The 25,899-nt window shown below is 48.7% G+C and overlaps 1 protein-coding gene and 25 non-coding genes across 26 annotated transcripts; 1 reads left to right on the top strand and 25 right to left on the bottom strand.

Moving 5' to 3' along the window:
• Positions 1–3,242: 3,242 nt before the first annotated feature.
• On the top strand, positions 3,243–12,738 carry LOC144130327 (uncharacterized). The gene is made up of 2 exons (XM_077664263.1): positions 3,243–3,373; positions 9,795–12,738. Exons 1-2 carry the CDS (start codon positions 3,365–3,367, stop codon positions 10,950–10,952), a joined length of 1,167 nt encoding a protein of 388 aa, XP_077520389.1. The 5' UTR covers positions 3,243–3,364; the 3' UTR covers positions 10,953–12,738.
• A 2,240-nt stretch (positions 12,739–14,978) lies between these two features.
• On the bottom strand, positions 14,979–15,069 carry TRNAY-GUA (transfer RNA tyrosine (anticodon GUA)). Its single transcript is given in 2 exon segments — positions 14,979–15,014; positions 15,033–15,069. It is a non-coding gene; the product is annotated as a tRNA-Tyr (tRNA).
• A 741-nt stretch (positions 15,070–15,810) lies between these two features.
• On the bottom strand, positions 15,811–15,901 carry TRNAY-GUA (transfer RNA tyrosine (anticodon GUA)). The gene is given in 2 exon segments: positions 15,811–15,846; positions 15,865–15,901. It is a non-coding gene; the product is annotated as a tRNA-Tyr (tRNA).
• A 565-nt stretch (positions 15,902–16,466) lies between these two features.
• Positions 16,467–16,557, bottom strand: TRNAY-GUA (transfer RNA tyrosine (anticodon GUA)). The gene is given in 2 exon segments: positions 16,467–16,502; positions 16,521–16,557. It is a non-coding gene; the product is annotated as a tRNA-Tyr (tRNA).
• A 186-nt stretch (positions 16,558–16,743) lies between these two features.
• TRNAY-GUA (transfer RNA tyrosine (anticodon GUA)) lies at positions 16,744–16,834 on the bottom strand. The gene is given in 2 exon segments: positions 16,744–16,779; positions 16,798–16,834. It is a non-coding gene; the product is annotated as a tRNA-Tyr (tRNA).
• Positions 16,835–17,021: 187 nt separating this feature from the next.
• TRNAY-GUA (transfer RNA tyrosine (anticodon GUA)) lies at positions 17,022–17,112 on the bottom strand. The gene is given in 2 exon segments: positions 17,022–17,057; positions 17,076–17,112. It is a non-coding gene; the product is annotated as a tRNA-Tyr (tRNA).
• Positions 17,113–17,299: 187 nt separating this feature from the next.
• TRNAY-GUA (transfer RNA tyrosine (anticodon GUA)) lies at positions 17,300–17,390 on the bottom strand. Its single transcript is given in 2 exon segments — positions 17,300–17,335; positions 17,354–17,390. It is a non-coding gene; the product is annotated as a tRNA-Tyr (tRNA).
• A 186-nt stretch (positions 17,391–17,576) lies between these two features.
• Positions 17,577–17,667, bottom strand: TRNAY-GUA (transfer RNA tyrosine (anticodon GUA)). The gene is given in 2 exon segments: positions 17,577–17,612; positions 17,631–17,667. It is a non-coding gene; the product is annotated as a tRNA-Tyr (tRNA).
• A 186-nt stretch (positions 17,668–17,853) lies between these two features.
• Positions 17,854–17,944, bottom strand: TRNAY-GUA (transfer RNA tyrosine (anticodon GUA)). The gene is given in 2 exon segments: positions 17,854–17,889; positions 17,908–17,944. It is a non-coding gene; the product is annotated as a tRNA-Tyr (tRNA).
• A 186-nt stretch (positions 17,945–18,130) lies between these two features.
• On the bottom strand, positions 18,131–18,221 carry TRNAY-GUA (transfer RNA tyrosine (anticodon GUA)). The gene is given in 2 exon segments: positions 18,131–18,166; positions 18,185–18,221. It is a non-coding gene; the product is annotated as a tRNA-Tyr (tRNA).
• A 186-nt stretch (positions 18,222–18,407) lies between these two features.
• On the bottom strand, positions 18,408–18,498 carry TRNAY-GUA (transfer RNA tyrosine (anticodon GUA)). Its single transcript is given in 2 exon segments — positions 18,408–18,443; positions 18,462–18,498. It is a non-coding gene; the product is annotated as a tRNA-Tyr (tRNA).
• A 187-nt stretch (positions 18,499–18,685) lies between these two features.
• Positions 18,686–18,776, bottom strand: TRNAY-GUA (transfer RNA tyrosine (anticodon GUA)). Its single transcript is given in 2 exon segments — positions 18,686–18,721; positions 18,740–18,776. It is a non-coding gene; the product is annotated as a tRNA-Tyr (tRNA).
• A 186-nt stretch (positions 18,777–18,962) lies between these two features.
• TRNAY-GUA (transfer RNA tyrosine (anticodon GUA)) lies at positions 18,963–19,053 on the bottom strand. The gene is given in 2 exon segments: positions 18,963–18,998; positions 19,017–19,053. It is a non-coding gene; the product is annotated as a tRNA-Tyr (tRNA).
• Positions 19,054–19,239: 186 nt separating this feature from the next.
• On the bottom strand, positions 19,240–19,330 carry TRNAY-GUA (transfer RNA tyrosine (anticodon GUA)). Its single transcript is given in 2 exon segments — positions 19,240–19,275; positions 19,294–19,330. It is a non-coding gene; the product is annotated as a tRNA-Tyr (tRNA).
• Positions 19,331–19,516: 186 nt separating this feature from the next.
• TRNAY-GUA (transfer RNA tyrosine (anticodon GUA)) lies at positions 19,517–19,607 on the bottom strand. The gene is given in 2 exon segments: positions 19,517–19,552; positions 19,571–19,607. It is a non-coding gene; the product is annotated as a tRNA-Tyr (tRNA).
• A 186-nt stretch (positions 19,608–19,793) lies between these two features.
• On the bottom strand, positions 19,794–19,884 carry TRNAY-GUA (transfer RNA tyrosine (anticodon GUA)). The gene is given in 2 exon segments: positions 19,794–19,829; positions 19,848–19,884. It is a non-coding gene; the product is annotated as a tRNA-Tyr (tRNA).
• A 186-nt stretch (positions 19,885–20,070) lies between these two features.
• TRNAY-GUA (transfer RNA tyrosine (anticodon GUA)) lies at positions 20,071–20,161 on the bottom strand. Its single transcript is given in 2 exon segments — positions 20,071–20,106; positions 20,125–20,161. It is a non-coding gene; the product is annotated as a tRNA-Tyr (tRNA).
• A 187-nt stretch (positions 20,162–20,348) lies between these two features.
• TRNAY-GUA (transfer RNA tyrosine (anticodon GUA)) lies at positions 20,349–20,439 on the bottom strand. Its single transcript is given in 2 exon segments — positions 20,349–20,384; positions 20,403–20,439. It is a non-coding gene; the product is annotated as a tRNA-Tyr (tRNA).
• A 186-nt stretch (positions 20,440–20,625) lies between these two features.
• TRNAY-GUA (transfer RNA tyrosine (anticodon GUA)) lies at positions 20,626–20,716 on the bottom strand. Its single transcript is given in 2 exon segments — positions 20,626–20,661; positions 20,680–20,716. It is a non-coding gene; the product is annotated as a tRNA-Tyr (tRNA).
• Positions 20,717–23,655: 2,939 nt separating this feature from the next.
• TRNAY-GUA (transfer RNA tyrosine (anticodon GUA)) lies at positions 23,656–23,746 on the bottom strand. The gene is given in 2 exon segments: positions 23,656–23,691; positions 23,710–23,746. It is a non-coding gene; the product is annotated as a tRNA-Tyr (tRNA).
• Positions 23,747–24,309: 563 nt separating this feature from the next.
• TRNAY-GUA (transfer RNA tyrosine (anticodon GUA)) lies at positions 24,310–24,400 on the bottom strand. Its single transcript is given in 2 exon segments — positions 24,310–24,345; positions 24,364–24,400. It is a non-coding gene; the product is annotated as a tRNA-Tyr (tRNA).
• Positions 24,401–24,588: 188 nt separating this feature from the next.
• TRNAY-GUA (transfer RNA tyrosine (anticodon GUA)) lies at positions 24,589–24,679 on the bottom strand. Its single transcript is given in 2 exon segments — positions 24,589–24,624; positions 24,643–24,679. It is a non-coding gene; the product is annotated as a tRNA-Tyr (tRNA).
• A 187-nt stretch (positions 24,680–24,866) lies between these two features.
• On the bottom strand, positions 24,867–24,957 carry TRNAY-GUA (transfer RNA tyrosine (anticodon GUA)). The gene is given in 2 exon segments: positions 24,867–24,902; positions 24,921–24,957. It is a non-coding gene; the product is annotated as a tRNA-Tyr (tRNA).
• A 186-nt stretch (positions 24,958–25,143) lies between these two features.
• On the bottom strand, positions 25,144–25,234 carry TRNAY-GUA (transfer RNA tyrosine (anticodon GUA)). Its single transcript is given in 2 exon segments — positions 25,144–25,179; positions 25,198–25,234. It is a non-coding gene; the product is annotated as a tRNA-Tyr (tRNA).
• A 188-nt stretch (positions 25,235–25,422) lies between these two features.
• On the bottom strand, positions 25,423–25,513 carry TRNAY-GUA (transfer RNA tyrosine (anticodon GUA)). Its single transcript is given in 2 exon segments — positions 25,423–25,458; positions 25,477–25,513. It is a non-coding gene; the product is annotated as a tRNA-Tyr (tRNA).
• A 186-nt stretch (positions 25,514–25,699) lies between these two features.
• On the bottom strand, positions 25,700–25,790 carry TRNAY-GUA (transfer RNA tyrosine (anticodon GUA)). The gene is given in 2 exon segments: positions 25,700–25,735; positions 25,754–25,790. It is a non-coding gene; the product is annotated as a tRNA-Tyr (tRNA).
• Between the last annotated feature and the right edge of the window lie 109 nt (positions 25,791–25,899).

Here is a 25,899-nt window from a genome sequence, read left to right as displayed (position 1 = left end):
ATGCAGGAACGGGCGAGCTGTGCTCTAACATAACATTCGCTCGTCACTCAGATCTGTGCCATTCCACATAGGACCGCTCACTGAGCTATTGTGCTCATTGCTGTCTGTAACGCTGCAGATGGGATCGTATTGTTCGTTTGATTTCATATATCACTCAAGTGGACAGTAAATTTTTATGGGGGCAGGGGCCCAAAGTACCTTCTAGTATCGAACGGTGAACGGACCTAGGGTACGTGTCGGTCGTATATCAATATAATGCACTGTGATATGCACAAAAAAGAAAAAAAAACTAGTGGGAACACCAGAAGGAGATCTTTGCTTTTTGTTATCAGTGACCCACACACCTATCTGCATGGGTAAACTGAGCACCACAACACCACACTTTTTGCGGATTTTAACGGCAGCGATTGCAGGCGTTGAAGCGTCATGAAAGAGAAAACTTTAACGCTAAGGCGCCCGTGTGCTGTGCGATGTCAGTGCACGTTAAAGATCCCCAGGTGGTCGAAATTATTCCGGAGCCCTCCACTACGGCATCTCTCTCTTCCTTTCTTCTTTCACTCCCTCCTTTACCCTTCCCTTACGGCGCGGTTCAGGTGTCCAACGATATATGAGACAGATACTGCGCCATTTCCTTTCCCCCCAAAACCAATTATTATTATTATTATGACTACTATCAAAGAGCGAGTAGAAACATACTTTTTTTTTCTTTGGAGCTCTGGTCCATTTACGCATGATGCGTTTTCAGGTTCACCAGAGTACAGATTTGGTTCCTCAGTGTGAACTAAGTCATCCCTTTCACATTGCCCGCACCTGCACATTCTTAGTGATGCGTACGTACTGTTTTATGCATACGGCTTTTGAAGTTTGGCGGGACAGTCTGCTCATAACTCCGGACGCTCGCTGATACTTAGGCCTCTGCCGAGCAGACGCTCACTCGCAGCCGAATTAATGGACGACTCGAAGCGGAGGCCGGTGGTACCTCGGCAATATCGGGCGCTTTCCCAGAACGCTGCAGGGTCTAGAATTTCCCAAGACTGAAGCGAAAGCGAACTGGACTGTGGAGTACATCTCTGTGCCGTGCCGGCCGCTGCTTTCTCTGGCCATCGCGCGTGGCATCTGGCGAAAGAGCAGTCGCGCTAACGTTGACACGCACGAGTTCCCGTCTTCGCTTGGCTGCCCATCACCTGGAGTGGCATCTTCTTCCCACGGTCCCCTGTCACGAGCTTCGTTCTGGGAGGCCATCAGCCCTTGGTGGCGTGTGGCCCGAACAGCGCCGCGCAATATGCAGGGCCGGCCATTCTCCGGGCCGCATGCATGGAAATGTGCAGGCAGAACGTATGCGCTTCTTTCAGCCAGGCATGCCGCTTTCGTCCTCACATATGTGATCGTCCCGCCAGGCGTCATCTCAAGAAGGAGGGATTTCGGTCGTGCTTGGCTTACTAAACTGGATAGAATAGGCCGCCTGAAGAACACCGAAACTTCGTTAAATCCTGTATAACTGAGGACGAACAGCCATGCTAGGTGAGTTTCATTAGGTGACACTTTCATAACCCTCCAGAATTGAGTTCCATTTCAAACAGAAGTTGCACGACCGCCAGAACACTCCCTGCAGCCCATTGGTAGCCGACGAAACAAAAATGTGATAAAATAAGGGTGAAATGTCAGCATATTGAATGACAGACACAATTTCGCAAGTCGAAAGCGCACGAGAACATCTGAAAGTAGTGGCCACTTTTGGGATGATTTTTTTTTACGAAGGAAGGAGGCAGCAATGATGTCATCTTTGGACTGTCTTCCGCTCATGGAGCGCTTGTTAGGAAATGATTACTGCTCACTGCAACCGATATGATAGTCCGAGAGTCAAGGAAGCGCCATTCGAGTTGGAATGTATAGCGGCAGATGGCTAAAGCTCCATCAACGGAGCTAAGAATGAAAGTAGCAGTATATGATAGAATGAAGACGTGAAACCCCGCATGCAGTCTTGATATGAGAAGTGTCGCTCTCACATTGAGGGGACATGCATTTCGAGTAGCGCCGAAAAAAAACAAAGGAATGAGATCCAATAATGCCAGAGAAAGGCAGCGAAACTATAAGCACAAAGGATATCACGCCAAAATGCTCTGGAAATGAGTTTTCCCTATTTGGTTCATTGGAGTCTGTGACTGTGCGGCTATATCGTTGAACAGGTCATGCTCGAACTTTGGCCTCGCATTTAGAGCTTTTTCAAAAGGGCGAATTCGGATCGATGAACGGCAGAATCACTAGTCGCACTGAAAAGTGAAACGAGCTTAATGTCTCGTTATATATACTATCACTCTGCTCCGTTTCAGTAAACAAACTCTATCTAAACATGCGCAGATGCGCCAAGAGGTTTACACACTCCTTTGCTCCACCTTTCCTTTCCATCTCCTTCGTTCAGTCGGAACATTACTTCGACATTCACCGCGGCGAAAGTCGGAGCAGTTTCTTGATGCCTGCTGAGTCGTGAGCTGGCCACTCGACATTTAAGACAACGACTATACCAACTTGGCTTTCCTCGCTCTTTAGAAAAAGCTCGGTGGAACCAGCTGTAGATATACCTGCAGAAGTTCGTCCCTCTTGTCCTTGCGATCTGTAGGGGTGGCCGAGCGGCTGCTCTTTACTTACTAGCGGTCCCAGCGATCTACGAAAAGAGGGGGCGTGCCTTCGCGAGGGCGTTCCACCACAACAGGCTGCGCTATAAAGAGAAGCGTGACACCAAGAAGGGGAACACGCAAAGCGAAGAGAAGGGGGGGGGGGGGCATCAAGAGAGGCTCAGCGTGGAGAGTTCTGTGATACTGAACTGCAGTGTTGTTTTCAGCGGCGGCGGCGCATATAACAGATCGCCTCCCAACCCCCGCCAAGAAAAAAGAAAAGGTCAAAGCCATCGCGGGCGGGATGGGTTAAACCAGCCAGCTCTCTCGCTCCCGACGCTCTCGCTGTCGAAGAGGATCCACTGCGCCCGCCGTTATTTTAAATTGAGACATTTGCTGAGCGCAACCGGCAGAAGAGGTGGCTGGAAGCGAGGGTGCTCGTTCGTGGCGCGTGCCAGAGGACACACTTTGGTATCGTCGGCCGTTCGTTTCGCGAGTGTGACGATCGGAGGAGTGCGCGCGGACGATCCCGGCGAGGGTCCGGCACTGGCCGAACTGGGACGTCGGCGGCGGGGAAGGGTATAGGCAGGCCCCTGACCCAGATGGGACGGCGGCCGCTCCCTGCTGACGCGTATAAAGAGCTCCGTCCGCGCCCGGCCACCCCCCAAAAGCGCGCCAAGACGAGCGCCGGCTGGGTTGTACGTAGCGCGCTCTCTCCTCGGCTCGTGGTGGACACCGCGCGAGGCAGCAGCATGGGCCACGTGAGTATGCTCGCATCGCCAATCACCAGTGCGCTCGCGCGCCCCAACCTGCGGCACCCTCTCACGCGCTGTGGATTTTCGATCGTACTTAGAAGGCCTGCGCAGGGACGGAAGGTATGTGTGCTCCGCCTCGTTAGTTCTTGAGTGCGAGGCGACACTTTCCAGACTTACATGGTAGCCTCGTGAGCGCGTTGAGATCAACACACTTACTGAACCAGTCGCCTCTGTCTTCTACTCCCCTGCTAGGAGTAGTGAGATGCACTACAAGAATAAGAGGACATCGACTCAGCATGTCCCGGCTCTGAGCTGATTACCGGAACACGAGCTCGCTTCGACTAATCCGACTCCGAACCACCAGGAAGTGGATATTTGGGTGCCCGTCTTCATGAGACAAGGCCATGCGAGGCGCTTTATCGAGCGGGCAGGGGGCTGATGCGGATGAGACGAGAAGAAAGTCGGGCGAAGAATATGGAGAAAGTGAAAATGAAGCCGGTGATAGGTATAGCAACCGCAGCCGTTGAGTGAACAGTGCGGAGGACTTGGATTTGATTCTTGAGGGGCACCCCGAGGGGCAGCCACTACTGAGACATCGTTGCTTTTCGCATTTCGTTCTCGCCACGAGGTAGCAGCCGCCGTGGGCGGCAGTCGAACCCGGGACGAGCTCTCCTCGGAGTATTAGATCTTCATTAGACTGGCGCCAGTGCGCCTTTCTGTGCCTCTCGTCCTGGCTGGATGCGGCGCTCTTCAAGAAGCCGTTCACTACATTCCGCGGTAGATGAACCGGCGCCCGATGAAGGGGATAGGTCAGAGTCCTTCAGTACAACTGGATACGTGTTCGACAGGCGCCTGTTTGCAAACGCCATTCATTGTGCCGGGTCAATGCGCCCTGCGAAGCAGGCCCTCGGCGCAATCCGTGTAGCATCGCTCATCCACCGCGCGGCTGCGATGAAATACGGCCCGCGATGCGTTGACCCGTCACAGATGAATGCATCGGACGCTCTCGTTTTCAGCGACAGCCGAGCCTGCTTTGTTCCGTTTTTGGTCGAAACTGCGATGCCGGAGTCTTAGAACGTTTGTGATCTTTTTATTCTTTTTTTGCTTTTTGCTTGGTTTCGCTCGGTAGAATTTACTCGACCACTCACACTACTTTTTTCTAAAGCTGCATCTAACTGTCAGCGTGGTAAAAAATAAACCTTGTAAAGTCTCTCAGAAACAAAAGGAATGGTGCTGAAAGCATAAGGAGATGGAGAAGGAATGCGCGAAGTTCGTGAGTTCTCGCGCTCTCGCGCATTAGGTTTATCGAGTTGCGGGCAATTTAGTGGATCATTTCCCTGTATTCAAGTCGGAGTGAAAGGCACTTCGAGCTTGTGTGAATTCCTTCTGCATGAACGAAATTATTATGAAATGATTATATATACCTAGCAACCACATTGCTCTAATTGTCGCCAGCTTGTACACATTTCGCTGCTTTCTTGTGCATGTATAATATGTTTTCGCGACCACGCTATTTTTTGTGATCGCGAAGTGCGACAGGGGCACATTATGAATTGGCCGTGAATTCCGGACGCGAATAATTAACTCTGCAGGACATTTCGCATTAGAACTGAGGTGAAAATGATAGCCAGGTTTCAACAGAGGGCAGAAGAACAGCCGAAGCATATTTAACTACTTGCAATAAAATAGCTCTTCAACCAACCTCGTTTCAACGAGCTATCAGGTAAACGAACTTTTGACAAATACCGTGCCAAAGCGCTGTCGTACTATTCTCAATGCTAAAGAGTTTCAGTCGAAAGAATGTCAGCACGCAGCAATTTTCAGATTAACCGGCATTTTGGAAATTCTGCACGAAACCATTGCTTTCGATTCAGCGGCATTTTGGCAGAAGTTGAACAACTTTCCTCATGAGTAATTACGGATGATTTAATTGCGAAATAGTGGCTCAGCTCTTAGCCTTTCGAACGCACAGTGTCGATATAACTGTGTGTAACAACTGAGGGTAGCGCTGTGCCTTCAGAGAATATTCGCGATGCGATTCTAATAACCTCCAAGTTTCAACAAAAAGTAAAAAAAAGGAACCAGTTTTAGAACAAACTGACGGCAGGACTCGAGCAAAAAAGGCAATATTGTGTACGGAGAAAATGCAAGAATGTGCCCTGTGGCAAGCAGAATTAGTACCTGAAAAAGTGCGTAACAGCACAGACGAATTCATTCTGTTTACGAGGAGAGTATATGTAATAGTTAATGGTAAAGTTCGTCAGAATATGTTTGCTCTTTTCTGAAAGATGTCATGCATACAGTACATGTGTGCGGCTTTCATTTCTATCTAATAATGTCGCTAGAAACCATTTTATATTTACTTTGCCTCATAAAAAAAAAAAAAAACGAAATGAGCTCACTTGAGTTTCGTACTTTCATTTATGCGCTCATTTCCAAATGACTCCTGGCGTTCGTTGAAGCGCTATTGCACTGTATACAGGCTAAATACGTGCGGGTAGAAAATCATTGCCGTACTAGGAAAATATACGTCAACAACACACGCGTAGAGGCATAACCATGTCCATAAACATCCCCCCCCCCCCCCCACACACACAAAAAAAAAGAGAAAGCCACACTGATGGCCGCAGTCTCACCCGTATAGATAATCGTATCTGCAGGCGATAATCTTATCTTCAGCAGTATAATGACTTATCACAAAAAAAGACAGTTAAAATTTCGGTTGCAAAACGCATTACATCCTAACCTAACAGATTACCTTCCTGGGAGTTCAAAGCATGGCCAAACTCGCAACTAAAGCAGAAGTGAGCATCCACCCACACAGTTGAAACTTGCTTGAAGTGTTCACGCGACATAACCGCCACCGCACTCTAAGAAGCAGTCAAACCTTACCCCGAACTTCTGGAAATATCATTTCACGCGCCTGGGCTTCTCTCTGTCTACATCGCTCTGCTGCCGAGGACGAGAATCGCATCACTACGAAAAAAAAAAAACGCTTTAATATACTTTCGATCTTAGTGCAAAATAAAATCACCAAATAGTTGAAATTACCCTAAAATTCATCATTACGACGTGTATCACTGACATGGTGTATAGTACATTATTTACGGAGCCAAAAGTGCATCAACTTCCTAATTTTTAAAAATCTGTTCCCTAAACAAACGCCCCACCGACGGAGCAGCGACAACCACACAGCGAGCGAAACCAAATGCCAAGCTGGTAGCCGCTTGAGAGGCCAAAATAAGAAAGGATAGTCGCTCAGATGGTCGGGCAGATAGTCTATAGCAGTCCGTTCAATGCCCCGTTCTCGACGAGACCTCGCTCCAGCGTGCCGGTCGTGCGCGCACGATGGCCTCGCCCTCACCTGCAGCGGGAGCTGATTATTCTAAACGGATGGCCTGTCCTGTCGACTCCCCGAGGAGGAAAAGCAGCGGACGACGCTACTGCCGAGAGTAGTGGGCGCACGCGCTCACCGCGCGTGACGCTTTCGCCTTCGCTCTTCGTGCGCTCTCGCTTTCCGTGCCTTCCCTGCCGCACGCCAGCGACGCTGGATGTGCACTGGATGTTCACTGGATGTGTATACACCACTCTAAAAGATTTGTACGCCCTTAAAGGTGTGTTGCTTTTGTCCCTGGGCTAACACTCTTTGAGTTGTGTTGGGTTTTATGGCGCATAGGTAACACTCTTTGAGGAAGTTCATCAACAACGTAAGGTTGCTCGTGAAGATCCTATGGCGGTAGGGTGTTCATGAATATGGGCACCACAAGGATGGTCACGTACACCCTCAGGGTCTTGGTGGACACCCTCAAAGGGTGTTAGCCCCTGGACACTCTGGGACACCGTTTATACATCTGTAAGGGTGCAAAATTGTTTAAAGTGAACATCTGCAATGGACGTGCACATAACAAAAACATAAAACCTGTTATTACAACAAAAAAATAAAATATATAAGAAATCCTGCCTCATGGTCTTCTCTCGCTCGAACATCTGCGGTTCACTTGCCGCTTTCGCGTATTTTTTTCTTTACGTCCTACCTTTCGTTCTTTTTTTTTCTGCGCGCCTATTAATTTTAGAAAGGTTAAGCAAACCACAATCGCGCTTAATGTTTCTTCGGACCGTGTAGGTACGCTTAGAGTTTTGTTCATCATGTACTGCATGTCTCAGCGAATCGGCGGCGGGTTCGCCGCCGTCCACTGAACAGCGGTATCCGTGTTGCCGGTGGACTTCCGGTGGTACGGTAGCGGACAACGATATGCTAAAAGTACTTTCGGCGCGTTTCCGGTACGCGGCGGCGCATGCGCAATCTGGGAACCTGTAGTCCGATTGTGCATGCATTCGGTTACTGTAATGCGCTACACGCGGTATGCTAAAGGTCTCCTCTATTGTGAGGTGTTATAGGGCGGCGACTGGTTTGCTTGGTCCGTGGGTTATCCTTTCTAACGATTTCTGTCGCGATTAATTCATTTGCATTTCAGTAATTAATAACTGCGAAACGTAGCGTCATGACTGACAGCTCTCAAGAGACGCTCCCAGTTCTTGCATCAAAAGAGGAGCTCACCAGCTATTAACGAACGAGCCGGGGAATGAGCTGTACAAGTCCCGCTCCCGGGACAACTGAACTGCGCATTGATCCTACTTAACGAGTTACGAGTTTATACCAAGTTTACAGTCGTGTCCTCTATATACGACTGCAAGTTTAAATGCGCTTAGTCTGACTCAACATCCCTGTCTGACTGAAATCGTGGAAGGTTCTGTACTTACTGCAGAGTTTCCACAAGCCGACTTCGCCTTTTTTCACGCTTATTCATTTTGTTTATACTTACTGTAACGTTAAACTTTAGAATGCATTCTCTCAGTAAAGCCGCACGGGTAGAGCTGACGTCGGCTGGTAATCGTCTGAAGTCACGAAATCTCTTCCTACTCAGGGGCTATTGGTTGGGACGCACTTGCGCGCCGGTGAGTCACGATGGTCAGTAACGCTACATGCAATGCGCCCAGCCGAGCGAAAAGACGTTGTGCTCGAAGGGATTTTTCGACATTCTTCGGAGAGATTCTTCGAGCACAAGGATCGTCACCTATCACTCCACGGGTTTACCGACAGAATGCGATTGGAAGTATTGGCTAAAGTAGTTACGGAACGAATCGGCCTAAAAAAAATTATGCACGATTCATGCGGTTGATGCTGCAGAGTACGCGCTAGCATTAGTGCCCCCCGCGAACGGAGAAGCCGCTGCCGCTGACTGGTTCAGACCGTGCGATAGAGCAGGTGGCGTGACGCCATCCGCCAATGACTGTGTGACAGCCGAACTTCCTCTCCGCTTTCTGCCACCCATCGCTTCCCATCCTCTCTTTGTCTTCTCTTTCCCACTTTCCAACCCCTCTCCTGAATGTAGGGAGGGAATTTCTCTCTCTCCACTTTGTAACATGCCAACGGAGGCTTCAGTCGAGGCACTCATTTGTCCAACACGAGGGTTATAATGCTAACGCAATAAAATGTAGGAAAAGACCGGAAACCTCGGCTAGAAAAAGCGGTGGCCTTCTTCGAGGTTCAGCCAGAATATAGACATTCAGATACACACCAAGCGAAGCTTTTCGTACAGTTTAGTCAGTTTATTACCGGTAAGAAATGAACCGTAATGCGACCTTGACATATCCTAAGCGCGGTCCCTCTTACCGTCGTGTCTTTCTGCCCCCCAAGGTGCTAGGTTTAGACGCATGAGTTAACCGAGGTCTCTTCGGCTCCGAGGAAAGCCTCCCAGCAGGCACGTTATGAGCGCTATAAGAAGCTTTTACGCGACTGCACCGCATGGCGGCCACGCCTACGCGGGCGGTGCCGCTCTAACCGACGGTGTTGCGATCGCGGCTATAAGGAAGTGTATAGTCAGCGGCGGCTGCTGACCCGTCACGGTGAATGGGGCCCGCGGACCCGTCCCGACTCGAGCCGAATTGGGTTGCATGCGTCTTGACTTCAAGAAAGCACTCACGTTTTGAGCGCCTGTACAAAAATAAATATTCCAACAAACGAGGGGAGGGCGTCGCTATGACAGTTCGTACTGCAGTCTTACTAGTGCAGCGAGCTGCTAGCAGATGAAATTCGCAGGAGTTAGATGTTATTTTTTCCCTTTTAACAACTTATTTTAGAACACTGCTAAATTCCATCGATCATGTTTCACCACTCAATAATAATTCCATTAACAGTTTCAGTTCTGCGAAATATTTTTCGGCTAAGGATGGGCAGCCCTTGCTAAATTATCTTAATTTAGACTGCCACTGCAGCAAGAGAAAATTATAAGGAATTGTCGCCGTTCACTTATCTACCGCATGCAGCATTCAGCAAACAGTCGTCAGTTTTATTGTCGCTATTCCCGCTCTTTCCGCACTGCTAACTGCCGGTGTTTCGCGTGCTTTTTTTGCATACACTCCACAGAAGAGCATCTCTTTTCTTGGGCTCATCTGCGCATGCTGCCTGGTAAGTGCAAACGACTTCGCCTGGGTGACCCACGAACCGTTCGCCACGGAGAACTTGGTGTCCATCGCCCCGTCGGGACCCCAGCAGATCAGTGCCGTGACACCATGGTCTCAACAGTGGCATCAGTCTCCCATGCAGCATCAGCAGCAACTACAGCAGCAACAGCAGCACTTTCAGCCGGGGCGGATGACTTTTCATTCTCCCGGACCGTGGAATAATCACGGCGGTGGAGGAGGAGGCGGCAGCGGAGGTGCGAACGACATCGCTTCTGTTCACCTACAAGGTCCGGGCCCCGGGTCCTGGCAGGGAGGCGGTGCACCATGGCAGACAAACAGTGTCGCCTTGCCTTGGCACATACAACAGCAGCAGCAACAGCAATACCAGCACCAACAGCAACACCATCAGAACCATCACCAAAACCAAGGACCTCCCGCAGACATCTCGCTGCCCTGGTCGACGCAGCAGCCTGGTCACGTCGCCACGTTTACGTCCCTGCCGACTCCTCCCGCACACAATCCGCCTAACCCGTGGCAGAACACGGGACCGGGGGGCGGCGGTGCCCCCTGGCAGTACCAGCAGCACCAGAACCACCACAACAACCAAAACCAGAACAATCATCAGGCTTTGCAGCAGCAACAGCACCAGCAGCATCCGCACCAACACCAGCAGCATCCGAACCATCAGCCGCAGCATCCACATCCACAACAGCAACCTCCGTCGCCGCCGAACGACCCACAGTTGCCTAGAACGCAAGTGAAGCTCATCTATGTGCCAATACCGATCGTGAGGTCTGTCACGCAGCAGGCACTGCCGCAGGGACAGTGGCAACAGCAGGGAGGGGGAGGAAATACTGGTGGCGCCTCAGTCCAGGTCATCTGGCCGCAGCAGCAGCAACAGCAACAGGAGCAGGGCAGCTCGCAGGGCGGCTGGCAGCCGGGGGTCAAGGCCAGAGCGTTCTCTGTGCCGGCCAAGGCGATGGGCAGCGCTGGCGCTGTCATACCCATCGTCATATCGCTCCAGACGACGGGTTCACGTGGATCGTCCGCTGCCAAGACCGAATTCTCGCCAAGGGTGGCTACGTCTCGTGTGGACACGCCTAGAAGCGCGTGGTGGTGAACTGTGCCCTCTTTTCCACGGTGCGAAACAAGTCCAATCGATGGTTGTTGAGAAACCCAAAACCGAAGGTACCGAACGTGGGTGGTCGACCTGCTGAGGGCAGTGGAAGTACCTGTGTGCTGCGTTGCGGCGCTCTCTCATTTGAGGAAACACTGTGCGCTGATGTCGCACACTGATCGGCCTTGCCATTATGTTCGGCGCCCGTTAAGAAATATATGAACCCTAGCTGTTATATATCAAGTCCTCATAAGTACAGCGAAGCAAACGATAGTCGCCTCTAAGGACGGACAAAAATATCAGCTTACCGTGTTTAGCTCACGCTTCAAAGCGGTGTTGTGAAGATTTTTGCTTAGTACCGTTCCTTCACTAAGCTTACATATTCTCGCTAGTACAGGACTCTAATAATAATCAATTTCAGTCTCAGATTGCTAGTCGAGAATTCACAGATCAGGAATGCAGAACTAGCTGCATCGTCGCGCCGTCGCAAAAATAGATTTAGCAGAAATAAATATTCTTGTTTTTCAAAGGCAAGGAAATCGCTACACGCACAACTAAAATAATTTTAGCCCGCAATTCACTTCAGAACATGAGCAGTCAGTACTAGTCAACTCTGAAATTCTTGAGTTTCGCTTTCACTTGAGCGTGAAGAAGTATTTCATACGACCCAATATTATCTCCAGTCACCCTGTCCATCGGGGTTCGGTTTCTCAGTCGCCATCGAATCGACTTGAGCAACACTGACAATGAGATATTCCTTGCAATGAATGCCATGGGGGTATCTCGAAATGTCGCCAAAGGTTATGTCGCGTTAGAGCCTGCCATTCATTCGGTCGGCGCGATGTTTGCAACTCTTAAAACCACCTACTTGGATTAGTCCTGAGAGTTTGACACAGTCTTAACGGCGGAACAGATCGCATTCGCATTGGGGCGAGTAACATATCGAGGTTGGCGAGTAAGGTCGAGCATATGTCGGTATGATTCATACATCTACTGTGTCAACATTTTTTTATTTTTGAGCGACTTACTGGAGTCACCATTGACCTCAAACCAGGCATCTTTGTAACTTACGAAAGACTTCAAAAATTCTCCTAAAAGAGGATCTTTTCTCAGAACTTGATGCGAGTGGTAGAAAGTGTGCAAACTCTGTAAATTTCATCCTCGTGGTAAAAAAAAAAAATTACGCCCATTTTCTTCAGGCCATGTGAGCATTGCATTATATTACAAAGGAAAACAGAAATTTATCTTGTTTTGCCTTAGTTTTTTCATTCCATCATTACGTACTCTTCATGTTGTTGTTGCCCTGAAGAGCGCACCATAATGCTACTTCTTCCGAAGGAGAGCTTCCTTTTCGCATAACTTTATTTGCCAAAGTTCAATGCCTCTCCGGGGTAAGTCAGATGAACAATGAATGCAGGATGAAGTTACTCCATTGTCTGCGCTTAAAACTAAAAGGGCAAGCGCCTTGAATTTTCTGTTTGATAGACTTCGAAAGTTGCTACCGACAAAAACTCTACTTGTTCTGTGCCTACCAGTGAACACATGAATTTCCGGCGTGCCTTCGTACAGTCTGGTTGCACCTTAATCTCTTAACATCCTATAACCATCAAGTCAACAAATAGGCGACAGGAGCTGCAGCCTTTTCCTATTAAAGAAAAAAAACAATGCTATAGCTCCAACTCCGATGAACTCTCCTTGCTAGACGATATCGTCTGTAATTTGACAGAGACTTTTCCACGTCGAGCTCTTGGCTGTGTAAATAAGCTGTGAAGAAATAAAGCGAAGCTTAGTGAAGAATAAATTCTATTCCCTTTTTAAGCACGCCCGCCTGAGAGCATATTTATTTCTTCTCGCAGATATGAGTGCCTTTGTATGACACCCAAAGGTAAGTCCAGCAGCCACCCACATCAGGAAGAGGAGCCCAGTGAAATGTACCGCTTAAGTAACGTGTGGTAGTATCGTTATCATCATCGTCATCCCAATCATCAGCCTGACTAGGCCCACTGCAGGGCAAACTGAGGCCTCTCCCATGTCTCTCCAGTTAGCCCTGTCCTTTGCCAGTTGCGCCCACCCTATGCCTGCAAACTTCTTTATCTCATCAACCGCCCACCTAACCTTCTGCCCCCCCCCCCCCCCCCCCCCCCCCCCCCCCCTGCTATGCTTGCCTTCTCTTGTAATCCACTCCGTTACCCCTAAGGACCAGCGGTTATCTTGCCTTCGCATCACATGAACTGCCCAAGCCCATTTCTTCCTCTTAATTTCCACTAGGATATCATTAACCCGCGTTTGTGTTGCACAATAAGGTACTTTTTATCCAAAGTATGAGTTTAAAAATGTACAGGAAACAACGACAATTGGTTGCCTTATCCTTGGTGCTGATCTCCCTTCATGCATGCCTCTCATTATATTTGAGTTCCTTTTATCCCTGTCAGTTCAATTTAAGACAAAAAAAAATATGGACGCAAACTCACTTGCGAGTCGGAAATATTGTTCCAAAAACCTCGGAACTCAACAGCTTTCTAAACTTGTTAATAGTAAATATAAGTTAATCGCTGCAGGTGATCGATTTTAATACCAGTATTAATAGTAACCAACCAGCTTATATAAATTTCAGCAATGCTGATTTTGTCCCATAGAACCGTTAACATGGTCACCCAGGCAACGAATAAAGCGGCTGAATGCAGCTCGTATTTAGGCCTAATACGACTAAATCAGTCTCGGTTCTGTAATGCTGTGTTAGTGCCCGCCGCTCGTTGTCCTTCCGTTTCTAAAGCACTCGTGTACCGCCAAAATTATCTGGTACGGTTTCTGCCAGCGAGTTACTCGTTTCGATGGAGGCGAAACGCTAAAGACGCCAATGCGCTCTGCTGTAGCAGAGCAGCAAACCCGAAGTTTGGGCTAGTGGGTGGATATACATGGTGAAAAACAGCGCAAACTAGACGGATCACAGAACAGGAAGAAAACATGGAAGCTTGGCGAGTCTTCTTTCTCCGCAGTGTTCTGTCTAGTTTGCACTATATCCGTGCACGCTATAGAGCCACAGGTGGTCGATATTTATCCGGAGTCCTCCAGCACTGCGCCTCATTATTATATGGCTGTCAATGTTTTTCTGGACGAAATCGTTCATTCAGAGAGCAGCGAAGTTGTCAGAAAGGGGCGTCTTTTAACGGGACAGTTTAGTTCTTAGCCTGTACAAAATGCGCCAGAAATAATACTTGGATTACGACACCATGCTTAATGTACGAAAGCAATTTTTCGACATTTCTAAACTTCCATACCTCTTATAAGCGGCTAAAACTTGTGTTCAATTATCGATACAGATATCTGGTGACTAAGACCCACTCAAGAAATATAATACGCTACCTACTTTTTTTAAATCTTGAGGGCTGCACGAGCTGCGCTGGTATAAATTATATATTATTATAAATAGCGGTCACTCACCTTCAAGCATGTAAATGTCAAGAAAAGACACCGAGAGAGATCAAGAGGAAAGCCGCGGGGGTAAATCACAATTAAGCCTTGCGCGAAATAAAATGGCGCTTTCATAGTGTTTTTCCCAAATGTGACTATAAATGATTTTTCGTCTGGTGCATACAAATGTGTGCGCATGCGTGATAACCAGTCTTAATTATTATGGTCTACCAGTAAAGAAGAATGGATTTCAGTAACCACACTAAATAGCAGTAGCAGGCCTGACAAAGATTACGTTAAGGTAGATTTGGTTTAGGCTTGGTCAATCGGGGTTTAACGCCCCAAAGCGACTCATGCTATGAGGGACGCTGTAGTGAAGCTCTCCGAAAATTTCGACGACATGGGGCCACAGCGTAAGCGTGACTTCCGAAGCTCTCCTCGCACTACGGCCCTTAAGCGTTCCTGTGGGGCTTCCGTCCTCCTCCCAAGAGCTTATGAAGACATTTCCATTGATGCACGCTTCCGTTGCAACTTCATGTGACGCCGTTAAGCTGCCGGCAATAGTTTCTAAATTATACGTTGCCCTTGGCTTACCTGAAAAATGTACAAAAAGAACGCTCCGTTGAGCCGGATTCGAACCAGCGACCTATGGATGTCCATAGCACGAGACCTCTACAGTCCACCGCTCTACCAACAGAGCTATCGACGGGGATGAGAACGGAACCGGCTTCTTTTCCTCAAGTACACCGTGAGCAGCTATTTATTCCGGAGCCGGCGCAATGGCGTAACAGTTTATTCTTGACGAGACAATGGCCCAATGCGACTTGTATTGCAACTGAAAATCTTTTTTTTTCTTTATTTCCTGGCTTTGGCTCATAACATTTAACCAAAAAAAAACATTCAACAAAAAACACACAAAACACTATGTACATAAGACACTGTCGTGGTCAGCCAGCATGAGTCTGGCTTCGTCATTCTAAAATTCACGAAGCATACAGAGCGGCTCTAGCCTCGAGAGCCGCTCGGGAGGCTCCGCAGCTGTTTTCTGGATGGCCAGAAAGCAGTCCATTTTTTCCCGAAAATAAATTCGGGCAGGTCATGCGTCTTTGTCACAATAATAGCCTGCCATTCTGGAGCGCCATATACAGTGGAGGCCCAAGAGCATTATGAGATCAAATGGTACCCCATCCTCATTGTCTGTGCTTAAATAACGAATTCCCTGCGCGTCAAGTGGTAACTCTTTCTTTATTGTCCTTTGTAACACATCCCAAAAATAAACCCCTTCCCAGCAATGCAAAAAAACATGGTCTATGGTTTCGGGATGTTTACAAATTAAGCAGTTCGATCCCCACGGTAAAAATAAATCCTTTCCTTCCAAAAACTTTTTAACTGGGAGTGTTCATGTGACGCCGTTAAGCTGCCGGCCATAGTGTCCAAAAAAAAGGACCACTCCGTCGAGCCGGATTCGAACCAGCGACCTATGGATGTCCGTAGCACGAGACCTCTACAGTCCACCGCTCTACCAACTGAGCTATCGACGGGGATTTTTTTCTTTATTGCATGGAAGAACTTCTGTAGAAAGGAGGAAACTTCAATCAGACTAGTACGCGTCTCAAGTTACCGGGCTGCTTAATATGAGCCCCCCATAGCCCTAACTCACCACTGCATCCCCATCAAAACATCAAAATTCAGGGAGGCACACACAAGCATCTAGGCACGGCAGCCAGCTTGGAGGTTCGTCGCGAGCAGCATATACACCCCTCACCAACGCACACTGTTCCCGAAACACAGATTTAGACGATCTTGGTGGCTCGGCATGTCTGTCCATCATACGGCTTTTCCAAAGACTGAATAGTCCCATCAACACAAACACGTCATAAGGCACAACAGAGTTTCTGCCTGTTGAGCTATCGACGGGGATGAAAACGGAACCGGCTTCTTTTCCTCAAGTACACCGTGAGCAGCAATTTATACCGGAGCCGGCGCAATGACGTAACAGTTTATTCTTGACGAGACAATGGTCCAATGTGACTTGTATTGCAACTGAAAATCTTCATGTGACGCCGTTAAGCTGCCGGCCATAGTGTCCAAAAAAAAAAGGACCACTCCGTCGAGCCGGATTCGAACCAGCGACCTATGGATGTCCATAGCACGAGACCTCTACAGTCTACCGCTCTACCAACTGAGCTATCGACGGGGATGAAAACGGAACCGGCTTCTTTTCCTCAAGTACACCGTGAGCAGCAATTTATACCGGAGCCGGCGCAATGACGTAACAGTTTATTCTTGACGAGACAATGGTCCAATGTGACTTGTATTGCAACTGAAAATCTTCATGTGACGCCGTTAAGCTGCCGGCCATAGTGTCCAAAAAAAGGACCACTCCGTCGAGCCGGATTCGAACCAGCGACCTATGGATGTCCATAGCACGAGACCTCTACAGTCCACCGCTCTACCAACTGAGCTATCGACGGGGATGAGAACGGAACCGGCTTCTTTTCCTCAAGTACACCGTGAGCAGCAATTTATTCCGGAGCCGGCGCAATGGCGTAACAGTTTATTCTTGACGAGACAATGGTCCAATGTGACTTGTATTGCAACTGAAAATCTTCATGTGACGCCGTTAAGCTGCCGGCCATAGTGTCCAAAAAAAAGGACCACTCCGTCGAGCCGGATTCGAACCAGCGACCTATGGATGTCCATAGCACGAGACCTCTACAGTCCACCGCTCTACCAACTGAGCTATCGACGGGGATGAGAACGGAACCGGCTTCTTTTCCTCAAGTACACCGTGAGCAGCAATTTATACCGGAGCCGGCGCAATGGCGTAACAGTTTATTCTTGACGAGACAATGGTCCAATGTGACTTGTATTGCAACTGAAAATCTTCATGTGACGCCGTTAAGCTGCCGGCCATAGTGTCCAAAAAAAAGGACCACTCCGTCGAGCCGGATTCGAACCAGCGACCTATGGATGTCCATAGCACGAGACCTCTACAGTCCACCGCTCTACCAACTGAGCTATCGACGGGGATGAAAACGGAACCGGCTTCTTTTCCTCAAGTACACCGTGAGCAGCAATTTATACCGGAGCCGGCGCAATGGCGTAACAGTTTATTCTTGACGAGACAATGGTCCAATGTGACTTGTATTGCAACTGAAAATCTTCATGTGACGCCGTTAAGCTGCCGGCTATAGTGTCCAAAAAAAGGACCACTCCGTCGAGCCGGATTCGAACCAGCGACCTATGGATGTCCATAGCACGAGACCTCTACAGTCCACCGCTCTACCAACTGAGCTATCGACGGGGATGAAAACGGAACCGGCTTCTTTTCCTCAAGTACACCGTGAGCAGCAATTTATACCGGAGCCGGCGCAATGGCGTAACAGTTTATTCTTGACGAGACAATGGTCCAATGTGACTTGTATTGCAACTGAAAATCTTCATGTGACGCCGTTAAGCTGCCGGCCATAGTGTCCAAAAAAAGGACCACTCCGTCGAGCCGGATTCGAACCAGCGACCTATGGATGTCCATAGCACGAGACCTCTACAGTCCACCGCTCTACCAACTGAGCTATCGACGGGGATGAAAACGGAACCGGCTTCTTTTCCTCAAGTACACCGTGAGCAGCAATTTATACCGGAGCCGGCGCAATGGCGTAACAGTTTATTCTTGACGAGACAATGGTCCAATGTGACTTGTATTGCAACTGAAAATCTTCATGTGACGCCGTTAAGCTGCCGGCTATAGTGTCCAAAAAAAGGACCACTCCGTCGAGCCGGATTCGAACCAGCGACCTATGGATGTCCATAGCACGAGACCTCTACAGTCCACCGCTCTACCAACTGAGCTATCGACGGGGATGAGAACGGAACCGGCTTCTTTTCCTCAAGTACACCGTGAGCAGCAATTTATTCCGGAGCCGGCGCAATGGCGTAACAGTTTATTCTTGACGAGACAATGGTCCAATGTGACTTGTATTGCAACTGAAAATCTTCATGTGACGCCGTTAAGCTGCCGGCCATAGTGTCCAAAAAAAGGACCACTCCGTCGAGCCGGATTCGAACCAGCGACCTATGGATGTCCATAGCACGAGACCTCTACAGTCCACCGCTCTACCAACTGAGCTATCGACGGGGATGAAAACGGAACCGGCTTCTTTTCCTCAAGTACACCGTGAGCAGCAATTTATTCCGGAGCCGGCGCAATGGCGTAACAGTTTATTCTTGACGAGACAATGGTCCAATGTGACTTGTATTGCAACTGAAAATCTTCATGTGACGCCGTTAAGCTGCCGGCCATAGTGTCCAAAAAAAAGGACCACTCCGTCGAGCCGGATTCGAACCAGCGACCTATGGATGTCCATAGCACGAGACCTCTACAGTCCACCGCTCTACCAACTGAGCTATCGACGGGGATGAAAACGGAACCGGCTTCTTTTCCTCAAGTACACCGTGAGCAGCAATTTATACCGGAGCCGGCGCAATGGCGTAACAGTTTATTCTTGACGAGACAATGGTCCAATGTGACTTGTATTGCAACTGAAAATCTTCATGTGACGCCGTTAAGCTGCCGGCCATAGTGTCCAAAAAAAGGACCACTCCGTCGAGCCGGATTCGAACCAGCGACCTATGGATGTCCATAGCACGAGACCTCTACAGTCCACCGCTCTACCAACTGAGCTATCGACGGGGATGAAAACGGAACCGGCTTCTTTTCCTCAAGTACACCGTGAGCAGCAATTTATACCGGAGCCGGCGCAATGACGTAACAGTTTATTCTTGACGAGACAATGGTCCAATGTGACTTGTATTGCAACTGAAAATCTTCATGTGACGCCGTTAAGCTGCCGGCCATAGTGTCCAAAAAAAGGACCACTCCGTCGAGCCGGATTCGAACCAGCGACCTATGGATGTCCATAGCACGAGACCTCTACAGTCCACCGCTCTACCAACTGAGCTATCGACGGGGATGAGAACGGAACCGGCTTCTTTTCCTCAAGTACACCGTGAGCAGCAATTTATTCCGGAGCCGGCGCAATGGCGTAACAGTTTATTCTTGACGAGACAATGGTCCAATGTGACTTGTATTGCAACTGAAAATCTTCATGTGACGCCGTTAAGCTGCCGGCTATAGTGTCCAAAAAAAGGACCACTCCGTCGAGCCGGATTCGAACCAGCGACCTATGGATGTCCATAGCACGAGACCTCTACAGTCCACCGCTCTACCAACTGAGCTATCGACGGGGATGAAAACGGAACCGGCTTCTTTTCCTCAAGTACACCGTGAGCAGCAATTTATTCCGGAGCCGGCGCAATGGCGTAACAGTTTATTCTTGACGAGACAATGGTCCAATGTGACTTGTATTGCAACTGAAAATCTTCATGTGACGCCGTTAAGCTGCCGGCCATAGTGTCCAAAAAAAGGACCACTCCGTCGAGCCGGATTCGAACCAGCGACCTATGGATGTCCATAGCACGAGACCTCTACAGTCCACCGCTCTACCAACTGAGCTATCGACGGGGATGAAAACGGAACCGGCTTCTTTTCCTCAAGTACACCGTGAGCAGCAATTTATACCGGAGCCGGCCCAATGACGTAACAGTTTATTCTTGACGAGACAATGGTCCAATGTGACTTGTATTGCAACTGAAAATCTTCATGTGACGCCGTTAAGCTGCCGGCTATAGTGTCCAAAAAAAGGACCACTCCGTCGAGCCGGATTCGAACCAGCGACCTATGGATGTCCATAGCACGAGACCTCTACAGTCCACCGCTCTACCAACTGAGCTATCGACGGGGATGAGAACGGAACCGGCTTCTTTTCCTCAAGTACACCGTGAGCAGCAATTTATTCCGGAGCCGGCGCAATGGCGTAACAGTTTATTCTTGACGAGACAATGGTCCAATGTGACTTGTATTGCAACTGAAAATCTTCATGTGACGCCGTTAAGCTGCCGGCCATAGTGTCCAAAAAAAAGGACCACTCCGTCGAGCCGGATTCGAACCAGCGACCTATGGATGTCTATAGCACGAAACCTCTACAGTCCACCGCTCTACCAACTGAGCTATCGACGGGGATGAAAACGGAACCGGCTTCTTTTCCTCAAGTACACCGTGAGCAGCAATTTATTCCGTAGCCGGCGCAATGGCGTAACAGTTTATTCTTGACGAGACAATGGTCCAATGTGACTTGTATTGCAACTGAAAATCTTCATGTGACGCCGTTAAGCTGCCGGCCATAGTGTCCAAAAAAAGGACCACTCCGTCGAGCCGGATTCGAACCAGCGACCTATGGATGTCCATAGCACGAAACCTCTACAGTCCACCGCTCTACCAACTGAGCTATCGACGGGGATGAGAACGGAACCGGCTTCTTTTCCTCAAGTACACCGTGAGCAGCAATTTATTCCGGAGCCGGCGCAATGGCGTAACAGTTTATTCTTGACGAGACAATGGTCCAATGTGACTTGTATTGCAACTGAAAATCTTCATGTGACGCCGTTAAGCTGCCGGCCATAGTGTCCAAAAAAAGGACCACTCCGTCGAGCCGGATTCGAACCAGCGACCTATGGATGTCCATAGCACGAGACCTCTACAGTCCACCGCTCTACCAACTGAGCTTTTTTTTTTCTTTATTGCCGGTATTTTGACCCACATGAAACGAAAACACATATTCATACATAAGAACTAAAACACAATCAACATCTTTGTTAAAACAACGGCCGCCCAGCTTGTGCGGTCACGCTCATACTAAAATTCCTTCATCGCCAATAATAACTCAACACGTGATAGCCACTCTGGACTACATTCCAGCATCTTTTTCTCCTGAACAAAGTTGCTTATGCTTTCTTTGAAATATTGACGTGCCGGCCTTGCATCGAGATCGGCGTGCCTTACTGCCATTCTGCATTTCCAGATACTGTGTAGGGCTATTAGCATGATCAAATCAAATGGGGTACCGTCATCACTTTCAATTGGCAAGTAGCGAATTCCGTACCCATCAAGCGGAAATTCTTTTTTGATTGTGCGCTGAAGCACATCCCAAAGGAACACAGCATCCCAGCATTCAAGGAACACATGCTCAATTGTCTCCTCCTTTCTGCATATTATACAGTGAGTACCCCAGGGAACAAAAAAAAACCTTTTTCAGCCATCCACGGTTTGACAGTCAGAGTTCCAGTGTGTAATTTAAAAAAGAAGGTCTTAACACCAGACGGGACTAACATTGCCTTAACACGCTTTAGTACCTTGTTACCTATACCTTCCCTGTAAAGGGACCGATATAAAGGCACGGGGAGAACCACACTACAGAGGTCTTTATACAGTTTTTTCCGGTTGACTTCACTCAGGTATTGGAGTGAAAACCGCGCCGTCAAAAACCTACATGAAACCACAACTTCGCGTAGAAAACCATGCACTCCACCGGGCATACTGCCAGCAGAGACAACCATATTAGGCAAGTGCTTCCCCAGGCGAAGTTGACAGACAGTGTGTAGAAACGGGTGCTTAACGTCCCGAAGAAATAAATACCGATTGACAACCTGGCTCAAAAACAAATGTGACAAACTGAGTCCTCCATTTCGAACTCGTAGAAGTAAATTGGTGCGGCTTGATCTTTCCCAGGAAGATGCCCACACGAACACTGCAAACACCCGATGAAATTTTTGGATATGAACCCTGGAGCAATGCAAGACTTGAAGGACATACCAAAGTTTGCTCACTAAAAATATGTTGCAAATTGTGGCTCTCGAGAACATTGACCAATTCCATCCATTCCATTTATTCACTCTTTCCCTCATTTTATCCACTTCACTCCTCCAGTAGGCTTCGCTGTTTTTGTAACACTCAAGAGGAACTCCCAAATATTTAACAGGAGTCGTAGTAAAACTCATGTTGGCAAAAGTGTCTGGAGCCTCCGGCCAATCCCCGTGCCAGAATCCCAGGCACTTACTCCAGTTTACCGCGCTGCCACTGGCCGCACAAAAACTTTTAACACACTTAACAGCCTGTGTTACACTGTCGTAATCATTACAAAACATGGCTATATCATCCGCATAAGCCAACAGTCGGACTTCTAACTGATGTAGTTTAAAACCGCGCATACAATCGCTCCGTATAACGCTCAAACAAAATGACTCTATATACAAACAAAACAACAGTGGCGAAAGAGGGCAACCCTGGCGCACCGAGCGTTTGACTGGAATGCGTGAACCCACAACCTTGTTGACAATTAGACTTGTCGTGCAATCCTGGTACGCCATGGCGACCCCGCCTCGAATAATTCTACCCACATTCACATGATCTAGAATGCACAGAAGAATTTCATGAGGCACCCTATCGAAAGCTTTCTCCAGATCAATTTGGATCATTGCCACTTGTGTGCCCATTGCGTCGCAGCACTCAAGGATACTACGCGCTACATGTATATTTGAGAAAATAGATCGGCCTTTAATACCGCACGTTTGATGCGGCCCCACCATGTCAGTAATGACTGTCTGCAATCGCTTAGCCAAAATTTTCATCATTATCTTATAGTCTCCATTTGTGAGGCAAATTGGACGGTAAGAAGTTACTCTTCGCAATACAGAGGGGTCTTTTGATGTCGGTATAAGAACAGTGTGGGAGGATGTGAAGGAAGGCGGCAGTACATTGAGATCGAATGCCTCATTATAGACAGCAGCTAAAACTGGTGAAATTATTCTTTTTAGACGTTTATAAAAGGCTGAGGTCAGACCATCCGGGCCCGGAGACTTCCCCGGCTGCAAGCTTTCAATAGCGTTTTTCACCTCCTCTACTGAGATAGCTGCCTCCAATAGTTCCTTCGTACTGTCGTCTAGGCTGGGCATCAACAAAAGGAAGTCCTTCTTGAAACGATCAATGTCAACTGAGCAGTTGGCAAATAACCCACTGTAGTGCTCGAAGAAAGCGCGAGCTCTGGTGCGAGCGAGAGCTGAAAAGCTGATAGCGGGGGAAGTTCCATCAAAAAGAGCGTTGGGCGCAGAAAAGTGGCACGCCCGGCGCAATCAGATAGTGGAAATTGAAGTTGGTGGAAAAGTTAGTGACACAGCAGAAGATATTGTGCTCGACCAACTGAGCTATCGACGGGGATGAAAACGGAACCGGCTTCTTTTCCTCAAGTACACCGTGAGCAGCAATTTATTCCGGAGCCGGCGCAATGGCGTAACAGTTTATTCTTGACGAGACAATGGCCCAATAAGACTTGTATTGCAACTGAAAATCTTCATGTGACGCCGTTAAGCTGCCGGCCATAGTGTCCAAAAAAAGGACCACTCCGTCGAGCCGGATTCGAACCAGCGACCTATGGATGTCCGTAGCACGAGACCTCTACAGTCCACCGCTCTACCAACTGAGCTATCGACGGGGATTTTTTTCTTTCTTGCATGGAAGAACTTCTGTAGAAAGGAGGAAACTTCAATCAGACTAGTACGCGTCTCAAGTTACCGGGCTGCTTAATTTGAGCCCCCATAGCCCTAACTCACCACTGCATCCCCATCAAAACATCAAAATTCAGGGAGGCACACACAAGCATCTAGGCACGGCAGCCAGCTTGGAGGTTCGTCGCGAGCAGCATATACACTCCTCACCAACGCACACTGTTCCCGAAACACAGATTTGGACGATCTTGGTGGCTCGGCATGTCTGTCCATCATACGGCTTTTCCAAAGACTGAATAGTCCCATCAACACAAACACGTCATAAGGCACAACAGAGTTTCTGCCTGTTGAGCTATCGACGGGGATGAAAACGGAACCGGCTTCTTTTCCTCAAGTACACCGTGAGCAGCAATTTATTCCGGAGCCGGCGCAATGGCGTAACAGTTTATTCTTGACGAGACAATGGTCCAATGTGACTTGTATTGCAACTGAAAATCTTCATGTGACGCCGTTAAGCTGCCGGCCATAGTGTCAAAAAAAAAAGGACCACTCCGTCGAGCCGGATTCGAACCAGCGACCTATGGATGTCCATAGCACGAGACCTCTACAGTCCACCGCTCTACCAACTGAGCTATCGACGGGGATGAAAACGGAACCGGCTTCTTTTCCTCAAGTACACCGTGAGCAGCAATTTATTCCGGAGCCGGCGCAATGGCGTAACAGTTTATTCTTGACGAGACAATGGCCCAATGCGACTTGTATTGCAACTGAAAATCTTCATGTGACGCCGTTAAGCTGCCGGCCATAGTGTCCAAAAAAAAAGGACCACTCCGTCGAGCCGGATTCGAACCAGCGACCTATGGATGTCCATAGCACGAGACCTCTACAGTCCACCGCTCTACCAACTGAGCTATCGACGGGGATGAAAACGGAACCGGCTTCTTTTCCTCAAGTACACCGTGAGCAGCAACTTATTCCGGAGCCGGCGCAATGGCGTAACAGTTTATTCTTGACGAGACAATGGTCCAATGTGCTTGTATTGCAACTGAAAATCTTCATGTGACGCCGTTAAGCTGCCGGCCATAGTGTCCAAAAAAAAAGGACCACTCCGTCGAGCCGGATTCGAACCAGCGACCTATGGATGTCCATAGCACGAGACCTCTACAGTCCACCGCTCTACCAACTGAGCTATCGACGGGGATGAAAACGGAACCGGCTTCTTTTCCTCAAGTACACCGTGAGCAGCAATTTATTCCGGAGCCGGCGCAATGGCGTAACAGTTTATTCTTGACGAGACAATGGCCCAATGCGACTTGTATTGCAACTGAAAATCTTCATGTGACGCCGTTAAGCTGCCGGCCATAGTGTCCAAAAAAAGGACCACTCCGTCGAGCCGGATTCGAACCAGCGACCTATGGATGTCCATAGCACGAGACCTCTACAGTCCACCGCTCTACCAACTGAGCTATCGACGGGGATGAAAACGGAACCGGCTTCTTTTCCTCAAGTACACCGTGAGCAGCAACTTATTCCGGAGCCGGCGCAATGGCGTAACAGTTTATTCTTGACGAGACAATGGTCCAATGTGACTTGTATTGCAACTGAAAATCTTCATGTGACGCCGTTAAGCTGCCGGCCATAGTGTCCAAAAAAAAAGGACCACTCCGTCGAGCCGGATTCGAACCAGCGACCTATGGATGTCCATAGCACGAGACCTCTACAGTCCACCGCTCTACCAACTGAGCTATCGACGGGGATGAAAACGGAACCGGCTTCTTTTCCTCAAGTACACCGTGAGCAGCAACTTATTCCGGAGCCGGCGCAATGGCGTAACAGTTTATTCTTGACGAGACAATGGCCCAATGCGACTTGTATTGCAACTGAAAATCTTCATGTGACGCCGTTAAGCTGCCGGCCATAGTGTCCAAAAAAAGGACCACTCCGTCGAGCCGGATTCGAACCAGCGACCTATGGATGTCCATAGCACGAGACCTCTACAGTCCACCGCTCTACCAACTGAGCTATCGACGGGGATGAGAACAGAACCGGCTTCTTTTCCTCAAGTACACCGTGAGCAGCAATTTATTCCGGAGCCGGCGCAATGGCGTAACAGTTTATTCTTGACGAGACAATGGTCCAA

This window comes from Amblyomma americanum, chromosome 4 (assembly GCF_052857255.1).
Source record: "Amblyomma americanum isolate KBUSLIRL-KWMA chromosome 4, ASM5285725v1, whole genome shotgun sequence".
NCBI classification, from domain to species: domain Eukaryota; kingdom Metazoa; phylum Arthropoda; class Arachnida; order Ixodida; family Ixodidae; genus Amblyomma; species Amblyomma americanum.
Note: the sequence above shows the minus strand (reverse complement) of the source record. Positions and strands in the feature narration are given on the sequence as shown.